General features: G+C 42.9%; 1 protein-coding gene across 5 annotated transcripts in view; it reads left to right on the top strand.

Moving 5' to 3' along the window:
- strip2 (striatin interacting protein 2) overlaps positions 1-12,550 on the top strand; it is a 34,494-nt gene that overhangs the window by 13,790 nt on the left and 8,154 nt on the right. For 3 of the 5 annotated variants that reach the window (XM_037761064.1, XM_037761061.1, XM_037761060.1), the window contains exons 4-16: positions 463-597; positions 1,565-1,685; positions 3,346-3,414; positions 4,239-4,345; positions 4,460-4,587; positions 5,436-5,624; positions 6,045-6,095; positions 9,978-10,210; positions 11,215-11,280; positions 11,356-11,419; positions 11,696-11,767; positions 11,950-12,024; positions 12,430-12,527. In XM_037761064.1, the coding sequence (XP_037616992.1) occupies positions 463-597; positions 1,565-1,685; positions 3,346-3,414; positions 4,239-4,345; positions 4,460-4,587; positions 5,436-5,624; positions 6,045-6,095; positions 9,978-10,210; positions 11,215-11,280; positions 11,356-11,419; positions 11,696-11,767; positions 11,950-12,024; positions 12,430-12,527 (1,408 nt within the window). The remainder of the gene's footprint in view (positions 1-462; positions 598-1,564; positions 1,686-3,345; positions 3,415-4,238; positions 4,346-4,459; positions 4,588-5,435; positions 5,625-6,044; positions 6,096-9,977; positions 10,211-11,214; positions 11,281-11,355; positions 11,420-11,695; positions 11,768-11,949; positions 12,025-12,429; positions 12,528-12,550) is intronic. The other 2 variants (XM_037761063.1, XM_037761062.1) reach the window with 1 other exon arrangement.

The raw sequence follows: 12,550 nt of genomic DNA, 5'->3' as shown, positions 1-12,550 counted from the left end.
CACATTAAATGGTAATCAGCCCGTTTTGCCCGAGTCAGCAGCAGCTGAGCTTGTTGCAGGTTTAAAAACCCTCCGTCATATGTTATCAGTTTGACATTTGTTTTTCTCTGTGTGAGAAAATAGACTTGTGGTGTAAGAGCGTGAGTCTCACAGTCGACGTGTGAAGTGCTGGCAGCCCCCCTGACTCTCATAACTCTTTAGAACTCTCCATTTGTGCTACTGTTAGATTAGCATCTGTTTAGAGTTTAGCTACACGGCTCTGGGGAATCAAACCGTTCTCTCTTTGTCCTTGTGTTTCATGTCCATCTCTACACTGTTAATAAAGGAAGAATGACAAAAATGACACACTGTGGACACATATTATAGTAGCCTACACTGAATTGTCTAATCCAGAGGAAGAAGATGAAAAAAAGGGCTTCTGAAAATAACCTTGCTCGCTGTGTCGTCGTGTCCTTCCTGCAGCTCGAGGCAGGAGGTGGATCGAGCTGACGGTGGAGGAGCAGAGGACATATGTGATGAGGCTGCTGGACGCGCTGGAGGTGACGGACAGAGACAAGAGGCTGAAGGTGGCCAGGGCAATCCTCTACTTGGCTCAGGGTGCGTTGACCCAATACTGTACAACCAGCAGTAGGCATTTTGGCTCTGCTCTATCCTAGTGTCCTAGTAAGCCATGAAGTGTGACAGTGATTCAGCATGCACCGATACCAGAACGAAATGGAATTCAGCCATTATTGCTTTTATTTTGTCCACCTGTGCTTTTTCTACTGTCTATGTACCGTGCTTAACAGTTACTTTATGGCTGTAAACTGCTACACTTTTTACATTAACATAAATTAGCTTCTAAGGGTGCTTTCAAAAGCCAACATTTAGTCTGTTTTAATCAACCCCGGTGCGGTTCGTTTGGGCAGATGTGAACGCAGTAATCACGGTCTCAGACTGTTTCCAAGGGAACCAAAACGCAGGCTGCCTGTGTGGGCATTTGTTGAGACGGACACAGGTAAACGACAGGTTAACACGAGTGGGAGAGGACTGACCTGGACTTTCTGCAGAAGTCCAATGTTTGCTTGACACCTGGTCCGAAGAGAACGTCCAGAATATTCTAAATAAAGTCCACAGAAATAGTGAATTTTATAAAAGCTGTGGAGATAAACTGAAGGAGAAGGGATCTGTGCGCACAGGAGCTCAGTGCAGAGTCAAAGTGAAAAAACTACAACAGCAATATATCAAAGTCTGCGATTCCCTGCACAGTGAGATGGAAAAGATAAATTCTCTCCTTCGTACGCGCCCTTCAGCAAATACATTTGAACAAGCCTTTAGGTTTATGCTCTGCACGTGATAATAGACGGTCCTTGCTCCTAATGTCAGCACAATGTATTTCATATATAGTAAAATGTATGATTTATACAGTGTCAAACACCTGTTTTGTGAGAGTATATGATATATAAATCACATGAAAAACCCAGAAGTGAAGTGCAAACAAATTGGAAACATGAAAAATGGGCACACAAAACAATCTTAACACACCTCTTGTGTCCTGTTTTTCCCTCCAAACCTTTTTCCCCAGGAGTGTTTGACGAGTGCGACACAGAGGTGGACGTGCTCCACTGGTCCAGACACAATGTCTTTCTGCTCTACGACATGGGCATCTTCACGGCGCTGCTGGAGCTGCTCAGCATGGAGATAGAGTGAGTAGGACACAGCGAATGTGCTGGGGATGCTGTATATGAGCAGGGTTCACTGCCTGCCACTGGGTCTGCCACTCAGAAATTTTATCTGGCATTTTTTAAATCTCTGCGCTAAATGATGGAATAACATTTTAGATCTGATATCATACAATGTTCGATATATTTTTACATAAAAAAACATAATATATGCACGGTTAATTACAGTGTTCGAATTACACCGTAGCTTCCGGGGGGAGCCCTGTTTTTCAGGGATGGGAGTTTCTCACCAAAAACTACATTTTTGACGAGATTGCATTTAAACACATCAGGATAACGTTGTAATTCACCTCTGCCCAATAGTAATTTTTACTGAGCAGAGCTTGAACGCCTCATAATGTAATTTAATGGCACCTCAGTTAATGATAGTAGCTCCGTTATTTAGTCAAGCAGGACTGTGCTGCCCACCGGTTGTAAAACAGGTAACGTTACCAGCTCTCCTCCTGCTGATTTCAACACAGATTTGTTGTTCACAGTGTCGCATTAGCAGGGAAAAAATAGGGTTTAGCAGTAGTAGCGCCACGCTTTTGAGCGCTTTTTTTCTCTCCGCCGTGGCTCCGGTCCCAAACAAACTGAAACATGACACAGCGTGAACATGCGTCATTGTGCATGCGTAACGGAAAGAATCAATACAGAGGAATCGGTGGTCACAGAGGCATGAGATGCCAAGGAATTGGACAACTAGGAACCAATTCTCTATTCCCTTCTCCAGCGTTTTCCTTGCCTGCCAAAGTGGCAGTTGGCTGGATGATTTCAGACCCTGTATATGAGCCTCTTCTTTGACACAAACAACAATACCATAATGTCACTTTCACCTTGGATTTGCTTGATAAGATTACAGACTTGCTGCTGCTCATGTATTTACAATAGAGGGTAAATCATGAAGGGCAAGCAAACCAGAGGAATAGGCGGGGCACACCTTGCCCTTCAAAGTGCAAAACCGTTCTTATCTTTTTTTAAATGTGTTTCCCCCCTTGGGCGAAGGCCTGCGGCAATAAAGGAAGGGATTGTTGTCTTGTTACTGAAAGGTCATAGGTTCAAGCCCTGAAAGAGTCAATGTTTCTCTCTCGCTTACAAGATCAGAATTCTCTTAGTATCCTCCCATGATTGAAGCTCTCGTCCTTCAGCACATCCACTTGTTCACTCCCAAGGTTTATGGGGATAGAAAGACATTGAGAGAGAGGGGGTGGTGGGTGGACTGGAATGCAGGAATACAGTAAACACACCGTCTGTGATCCGCACTTCAAACCCTCCGTTGAGGACACGGTGCAGCACTGGCTCCTTCAAGTCGGCTTTGTTGCTGCCGGTGTCGGCCTCAGTTGGGATCCGGCGCTTCTTTGTTGTTACATAAGCTGCTCTGAGGCATCGTGGTGCAGTCTGGCCTATCAACACTCTGCACAGCGAAGCAGTGTAAGCAAGCCAATCAGGCAAACAAACACATGGTGATGCTTATACAAAAAGCATGAAGAGGGTATGAGTCTGTTTTTGAGTATGTATGCTTAAAAAGTGGGTCATTATCATGATGTTTTGGTCATTTTGAATGTGTATGCATAAACTGGCTCTTCTTTTTTTTCAAATAAACCACTAAAATGCAGTTATTTACTTGTGTGTTTTGCGCGTGCAGTAACAACCAGGCGTGCAGCAGTGCGGTGAGGAAGCCTGCCATCTCTCTTGCAGACAGCACAGAGCTCAGGTAAGACCACATGACTCACAGCCTACTCCACATTCCTCTCACTTCACATAAGATGGAAAGCCAATAAGCACAAACATATCTTCCAGTTCTTCAATTTTATGACTCCCGCCCTGCTCTTATTCCTCAAAATTTCCCAATTCACTTCAATACTTCTCATTCTTACCTTTCTGTCGTCTGCACAAGGGCACATTTAAACACACACACACACACCTATTCAGCAAAATTTAATTATATTCTTTGTCCCTTTCCCCCTCATTCACTTTCTGCTTCTGCTTAATGGAATTGATTTTTTTAACAAAATAGGCTGAACATCCCTCCGCACACACACACCCACACACACATATGCACACTCGTATGTTCCCACGTACACAGAGCTCCGTCTGTGCATTCCCCAGTCGCACACTAACAAATAATTACAGGCTTGAGGAGAAGATTTGCTCCTAATTGCTGCCACAAAATTGAAAACCATTATAGATATTTTGAACTGAGAGGCCTTGTTGAGCGAACAAAGTGTTTAATGCATAAAACACCGCCTGACTTACATCAGGTAATTGTGAATGGACGGTGCATTATTATCCTGTCAGAGAATACAAATTGTCTCTTCTCATGCTTGTATGCACAAGCAGGTTGCAAACAATCCTCCTCTGCTTCTTGCACTCCCGTCTCATTATCACTCATCATTTCATCCATCATGGTATTGTCTCTTGTACTTGTAGACCTTTCAGGCCCATTATTATTATTGTTCGAGGCACAAGTTAAATACCTACCACACACACACCCACGTATGGACAAGCTGAGAACTGTGTGTTTTCTTTTCTTTGCAGAGTGCTACTGAGCATCATGTACCTGATGGTGGAGACCATTAGAGTTCAAATGGAGGAGGACAGACCTGAGTGGAAAGCAGCAAGAGAAGCCTTCAAGAATGAGCTAGGTGTGTGTACATTCCTTTGAGCTGACTTTGCACACAACCACATCTTTGTGCAATACAGACTACTGCTTTCATATAGCCATTCATATATCCAGACTTTGACCTTTAACCCCTCAGGTTCACCTCTGTACAACGGAGAGCCCTTTGCCCTGCTCCTCTTCACCATGGTGACCAAGTTCTGCAGCATGAATGCCCCGCACTTCCCCATGAAGAAAGTACTACTGCTGCTCTGGAAGACAATACTGGTTAGTATCTTAGAACCGTTCAAACGTTGACACATATCTATTTCTGCATCTGTGTTTGTGTGCATAGGTTAGTATGTTCGTGTTTGCGGGCTTGTCGCGAAAGAGGCTAAGTAACGCTCCAAAAAAAAAAAACTGGCCAGGAAAAACTGGCAACTTGACCTCTGACCTCAAGATATGTGAATGTAAATGGGTTCTATGGGTACCCACGAGTCTCCCCTTTACAGACATGCCCACTTTATGATAATCACATGCAGTTTGGGGCAAGTCATAGTCAAGTCAGCACACTGACAGCTGTTGTTGCCTGTTGAGCTGCAGTTTGCCATGTTATGATTTGAGCATATTTTTTATGCTAAATGACAAATATTGTCCAGAAATCCTCACAGGTACAGCACCTGTGAGGGTTTCTGGACAATATTTGTCATTGTTTTGTGTTGTTAATTCAATTCCATTAATAAATATTTACATACATTGGCATAAATCAGCATATATGCCCACTGCCGTGTTGATAAGAGTGTTAAATACTTGATAAATCTCCCTCTAAGGTGCATTTTGAATGTGATTAATTTACCATTAATCGCAATTAACTATGGACAATAATGCGATTAATCGTGATTCAATATTTGAATCGATTGACAGCCCTAATATATAGCATTGTATATGTACCCTTTTACACATTTTCCATTGCATTACAATCACCTATCCATATAATAATTTTGAATGTCTTTTACATAATGAATTGCAGTCTGGTGAACACATCCACCTGCATTCTGTTCCTCCTGACTCTCCTTGATTCTCTGCACATAAGCCCTGTGAATCACCGCATTTCCGTCTCCATTCCTATCTTCTAGTTCACCCAGGGGGGTTTCGAGGAGCTCCAGGAGATGAAGGTGCGAGGCCGAGAGCGTCTGAACCTGGCCCCGCTGCCGGAGGACAGCATCAAGGTGGTCCGGGCCATGAGAGCAGCCTCGCCCCCGGCCTCTGCCATGGAGCTCATCGAACAGCAGCAGCAGCAGAAGAGAGGCCGCCGCAGCCGCAGGGTACAGACCCCCCACCCCACACTCCACACTTACACCACACACATTCACAGCTTATCAGAAGTGTTTGCTAATTTCAGTCACACATTATATTTACTCCCTTACTAACATGACATTGTAAATGCTACCGAAGACTAATTTCTCCATTATTTGCATTTCTTTGTTGTTGAACAGCTTCATCTGTTTCTAAAGTGATCCCGTAGACTTCCTCCTGTAACTCATCCTCTAACTGTTTTCTGGGTCAGGCTTTCCATAAGTTCCGTAGTGCCGACATCCCTGGTTCTCTGTTGTAAGTCAGCGATGCCAGAGATGTTATTGGTGCTGGGACGACTCTGTTTTTCGTAGACCTTTGACTGGACAGGCTCTCTCTCTATCTAACTGCCCTCTGGTTTCTCATTGCCCCTCTTCCTTGTGTCCCCACAGAGTGCCTTTGTTGATAGCTTGGAAGGAGACAGTCCCTTTCCCAAGAAGCAGGTCTTTACCCACAAATTCCCTCTTTTCCTTCTGCATTTTCTCTCTGCATTGAGCTGGACTTTTTGCACCCCTTCTCCCACGTCCTCGCCACCTTCTTTTCTTTCTCTGCTTTTTGCCCTCTTTTTTTTCTTTCTTTGTCTGTTCTCCTTCTCTTCCTCCTCCTCCTCCTCCATTTAACCTCATCCAATCATATCAAGATGCACTGAAACTGAGAAAGCAATATTTAATATTGCACACTGACAAATTTTGAATTATTCTAGCAAAGGAAGTTGAATTACACTGCGTAGGGAGCATGCTGTCTAGACAGACAATCCAAACTATTCAACAGAATTATAGTGTTTAATGAAAGAAACCCAAAGTTGAATGCTCCAAGTGGTTTCTGTGCAATCCTCCGCCTCATTTCCAATACTTAAAGGACTAGTTTGACATTTGGGAAATACATTTATTTACATTTTTGCTGAGAGTTAAATGAGAATATAGATACCACTTTTATGTCTGAATGCTAAATATGAGGCTACAGCAAGCAAACAGTCAGCTTAGCTTAGCATAAAGACTGAAAACAGGGGGAAACAGCTAGCCTGGCCTTGTCCAAACCTCTAAAGCTCACTTGTTAGCACATTATATTGCGTTTGTTTTAAAACCGCACAAATACTGAAGCGTAAAAACAACAGTCTTTAACTTTACTGGCTGTTAAGTGCTGGAACTGGTTCTTGGCCGGGGCAGTGACTTCCTGAAGTCTCCGCTGGTTGCCTGGCAACGCCACGGTGACGACAGACATGAGATTGATGTCTATCTTCTCATCTAACGCTTAAAAAAAAACACTTTTCCCAAAATGTCAAACTATTCCTTTAATTTAATCATTGCCACCTGCATGTTTTCTTCCACTTAGTTTTTTCACCTTTCCTTTTGTCGCTATATTTCTATCCTCCCTTTACTTCTGCTTATCCTCCTTTTAATGGTTATCTATTGAGTTCTCACCCATACATGCCTCTTTCCTCCTCTCCCCTCCACTCCTCCATCCTCCTAGTACCCTCAAATCTTCCTTCTGTTTTCCACTTATTCCTTTCTTTTGCTCCTTATATGTCTCCTCTTTTTCTTGCCTTTCTCCTCCTCCTTCCTCCCTCCCTTCCTTCCTGTGCTTATTCCACCATTTTCATCTCCTTCTCCTTCCTCATCATCCACTTACACCTCATACTGTCCCCTCCTTCTTCCACTCACCCTATTTCTTTCTCCTCTTCCTCCTCTCTCCTCCTCCTCCTCCTCTTCCTCCTCCTCCTCCACTGTGGCCTGCTCAGTCCGGGGGGGGTAGGGAGGTTGGGTTTGAGAGACAGGGCTGACTTGCTGGCTGTTGTCATTGGCGCTGGAGCGGTCACTATCCACTGTCCCGTAAAGTCACTTCAGACATCTACTGTAGCAGCATCTCCCCTGTAGTCTTCATCACATCGCTACGAGGGTTGGCCGCAAAAAATTCACCTTGCACTGTAGCCTCTGGACTAGGGGTCAATGTCCTTAAAATGCATTCATTGAGGAGGTGAATTGAGATGGTCATAAACTTACTTTCTCTTCTGCAGGTGTTGTAGTTGGGTTTCAGTTGACCTCTCTCTTACATGGATGGCATTGAAAGCGGTTGTCCCCTAACCCTGATAGAAAAAAACAAACACTCCAGTAGCATTCCCACATAGCAGAGAATGGCTTCTCCATAGAGAATGGCTCACAACACGGTTTCACCTCCTCCTCCCTCCCTTCCTCCCCACCATACACTCACTATACTCCTCACTGACTGTAGTCCAGCATTAGTTCTGCCACTGGCACACCATACATCCACTGCACTATTTCAACTAATGTCCAGAACGCTGACTCATGCCTGATGCTTGCACTATTGTCATTCATCGGAGAATATGTTTGAACTGCGATACTTTGTGTGTGTACATGTATGTGTGTTTCGCACTTTAACTGAATTGGGTTTGTTGGTAGATAAGAGCTCAATATGAAATCTTAGCCATATTATGTGCATTTTCCCTGTATCTTTTGAAGTGCGGATGTGTGGTAAGTTCAATCTGAAATGTTGCTTGCGGTTGCTGTGGTTGCCTTTGGACAGAGCCAGGCTAGCCTAGCTGTTAATGCTAAGCCAAGCTAATTTAATTGGTAAAGATGCGTTCCCAATCTGGGGTCTGTGACCCCTTAAGGGGGACGCCAAAGATCACATGGGGGGAGCCAGGATTTGTCTGCTCTGAGTTTGTAAAAATTAGATTTACACATGTATAACTAAAATTATGATAACACACTAATAACACAACTATTTAAAATATAGATATTTTTGCTACCTAGTAGGCTGCATTCTGTTTAAACCCGGTATTTCTACACAGTTGCAGATAAAGTTGAGGCTATACTATTATTATTAGTATTATTGTAGAATTAGATTCCAGTGGCGGCTGTGTAAGACTGTTTCCGACTCATGTGATTCAAACATTTCAGAGTGTTGTAACGTCCAAAAGTCAACATTTATAAATAAAAAAAAATAGCTGTAATCATTTCCAAAATGCACATGTTTTTATCTAACAAAATATTCTGCTTCAATCCATAATTGTTGGCGTTTAGCCTTTCAAAAACAACATTTCCACTGTGGTGAAAAACCTGTTTTCTCTCCCGCTTACAGCATACAAAGGGAGGCATACACCTGTATTAAAGGGACGATCTAGCAGCAATCTAACACCATAAATTGCATTTATCAAACCACAATAATAAAATCTCTATTTTGGCCCTTATACTATTAAAGTAATTTAATTAACTCATTACATAAAAAATATCATATTATTTATTTGCATTCTCTTGGCGAATCCGTTAAGACGTCATCGCTTTATTTATGTTGACAAAACTGACGAGTTATATTTATTAGAGAGAGTTGAGTGGGTGTGGGGGGCTCAGCTTAGTTACAAGTAGGGGGGGCTTCAGGGAAAATAGGTTGGGAACCACTGCTTTAGGATACATTCACGCTGCGAAGCTTAATGCTTAATCTTTATCAATTGCCTAAATGGGGATTAAATGTTAGTATTTATTAGGCTGCATCTGATATATCAGGAATAACTCTGTCAGCAGCTTTCTGTAATGCTCTGTCTGCAAGAAGCTCACCTGGGTGACGGTTCACACTGAGGTTGTACTGTCATTAAAAACACATCACTGTTTCCTACCTGAGGGAATAAAAATCGTATTTGTTCCGCTTAGACTATAGCTGCAGTTTGATTGTAGCCTGCTGTGTCTGTGTACTCTGCATTATTCCTGCGGATGTCTTCATACAGTCAGTGGAAGATATCAAACCCTGCTGTATAATGCATCGCAAAATAAAATGGAATAATGCAAACTAGATGTAGACACCAGTATATTGGCCAAACTCAACATGAAATCAGTAGTCTCCCTTAATTTAACCTCTTCAAAATAAAGGACATGACTTTTGTAGTACTGTAGTATCAGGATAGTGAAATTGAATGCCTAACAGAGATTTCCTCTGTAGGTATGATTTAAATTGTTAAAATGATTTGATTCCACACTATTTGACAACATCACACAGTATGCATTCTGTATCAGCTCATCCCCAACTCTTAATTGAAGCTATATGATGTTTACAATGAGCCCAAACTTTGTGACATATTTGTTATTTTTGAAAATAAAGTGAGTTTGAACTATGTTTGAGTGTGCTTGTTAAGGGGCTAAAGGTAATTTATACGCGATCAGGTAAAGTTTATGTGCAGATTTGGGTCCCTCCTCAGTTTTGCAATTTTACCGCTGAAAAGAATATTACATTGTAAATATGGGATGGGCTAATTGCCCTTGCCATAAGCAGTCCTCCCAGTGCAGTTGACCGCCTGTACTCTCTCTCTCTCCCAGCCCCTGGTCAAGCAGGACAGCCTGGACACGTACAACGAGCGGGACCCCTTCAAGAACGACGACGCCCGGGACGAGGAGGAGGACCCCGAGGACACGGACAGCGGCATCGAGGGCGAGGTGGACCCCTTGGACCGCGATGTCATCATCCAGCCCCCGCCTCCGCCGCCTCCCCTCAGACCCCCCACAGAAAGGGTCAACTTCCCCAAGGGCCTTCCCTGGGCCCCCAAAGTCAGGTTAATTGCACCGTTTTCATTTCTGAAATATGCAGTACAGCCATTAACTGTAAAATACTGGTTAAAAAAAAGTATTTGGACTTGTATGCCTCTTTTCAAAGTTTGAAAAAGTGCTTTTAAAGTGCCCTCTTACAGCCTTACTTCAGGATAAATGATTATGTTCACACAAAGCCAGAAAGGAAGTGTTAACACAAATCCTGCACACATTAAAAACAGCTTAAGTGAGACCTTTCTATAATAAATAATGCTGATACTCATTAATGTAGCTGCTAGAAATGATCCCTGCCAGATTTTTTTATTAGTTTGTGGCAAAGCATTTAGCTCTTATTCCACTGAGTAAACCCTCTAAATGATGGATGGCCTCGTGCCATTTTGACCACTACAGAGTAGAGAAAACTTCCCACACACAGCCGGGACTTAACACCATTTGGCTTGCAGCTGGTGTCAGTTTCCCACCCTGAATTTGTTGCCACCATTTGAGTCAAGTTAAAATAAAATTAGCAAATCCTTCTCACAGTTCTCCCTCCTCGCCATCGTCCATACGCTCTCCATCTGTGTATTCCTGACAGTAGTAGCGGGCGGTGTCTTCCCGGGGTGCTGCCTCTGCTTTGGGGACATGAATAATGAATCTGAGAGAGGACACAAATGCTTCATAGCAGTCTATTCATCATGCGTTCATTATCTGAAAAAATGTACATCCTGTCTATCTTTTCATGAACCTGATCATTAAGTGTGTATCTCTAAGTCTTTGGATCAGAGTGGTGCAACATCCAGCGCTGATTAAGTGTTGATCAGTAGGAGGCTCTCAGAGAGCAGCAGCACACAGTGTGACTGATGAGATTTGAGGAAGCTAATGCAGTGTGCTGTTGCTGTTTGTGTGGGTGGTGTGCACACATGTGAGTGCTCCCTGGAAAAATGCCTGTTTGGTTGCTTGTTCATATGCAGAACTGTGGCAGCAGGTGTTCTCAAATGAATCCAAAATCTGTGTGTGTGTGTGTGTACAGGGAGAAAGACATCGAGCACTTCCTTGAGACCAGTAGAAACAAGTTCATCGGTTTCACTCTGGGAAAGTAGGTATTTCATTTGAGACAATAAAATAAACGTCGTCTTCTTTCGGTCTGGTGTAACTGTGTATTGTTTTGTAGTGACACAGACACCCTGGTGGGCTTACCCAGACCCATCCATGAGAGCGTCAAGACTCTTAAGCAGGTGAGTGGGGAAATCACTGTCTCATGTAGCATCTCACTCACTCTTTATTCCACTCTTCGGAGTGTTTTCTTAATCAATACTCCCTTTCTGCTAAATTCCCCCGACGTTGAAATCCAACTTAAAAATCCATACACCTCCCATCATTTAACAAACTGAAAAGTGTAGATACACCAAGGAATACCCCTCTGGGTGTCACTTAGCAATGCTAATTAACACTTCTTCTAACGCCTTTTATATACATGTGTTATATTTTGATGGTTTTCTTGTCTTCTCCAGCACAAATATGTGTCCATTGCTGAAGTCCAGATCAAAAAGGAGGACGAGCTGCAACAGTGTCCAATGACTCTGGTCAGTATTGTCACCGTAAACTATAATTTTCCCAATCATGACACATGGATAGATGAACTGAATAATTAATGTGGTGTATATTTAATCAAGATAGAAACAAGGCTGTGCTATTGGTTCCTGAAATGTGAGAGTTTTGTGGATGTTTTGTGTGCAAGATTTGATGTGTGTATTGTGTTGTATAGGGCGAGGAGGATGTGGAGGAGACACCAACAGAGATGCTGTACCTGGGCATGCTTCCTAACCTCTCCCAGTACGTGGTGAGTGGCTCATAATATATGTTTTTTTTATAGTCACTCGCCACCACTTTTTACACCATGGATTCACACCACCTTGCTACCAAATGTGTTTTTGTTTGGCTTAGAAGAAAGCCTTTAGAAACACAAAATCTATGTTGTACAGTTGGTACGGTCTCTGTCAAAAAAGGAAAATGAATTATTAATATCGAGGTGTAAGGAAGTATTGAAAAGTTTGGAGTATCAATAGCCCGTCTGCAGTGATGCACATATAGTATATTGTAGCTAGACAATTATGTGAACCCAAAATCATTATCACGCATTCTTAGCAGCAATCTAAGATCACCCAAAGCCCATTTTACCTGTTACACAACAAAATATAGATTTAGAGATTTTGGGTCTAATATTGTGCATTGTTACCTGTGTCAGATTGCCCTCCTGAAGCTGCTGCTGGCTGCAGCTCCGACCTCCAAAGCCAAAACCGATTCCATTAACATCTTGGCTGACGTGCTGCCTGAGGAGATGCCGTAAGTAGTAGAAAGATTTATGT

Source organism: Sebastes umbrosus, chromosome 23 (assembly GCF_015220745.1).
Source record: "Sebastes umbrosus isolate fSebUmb1 chromosome 23, fSebUmb1.pri, whole genome shotgun sequence".
Classification (NCBI taxonomy): Eukaryota; Metazoa; Chordata; class Actinopteri; order Perciformes; family Sebastidae; genus Sebastes; species Sebastes umbrosus.
The sequence above is the reverse complement of the archived record's forward strand: the minus strand, read 5'-3'. Positions and strand labels throughout refer to the sequence as shown.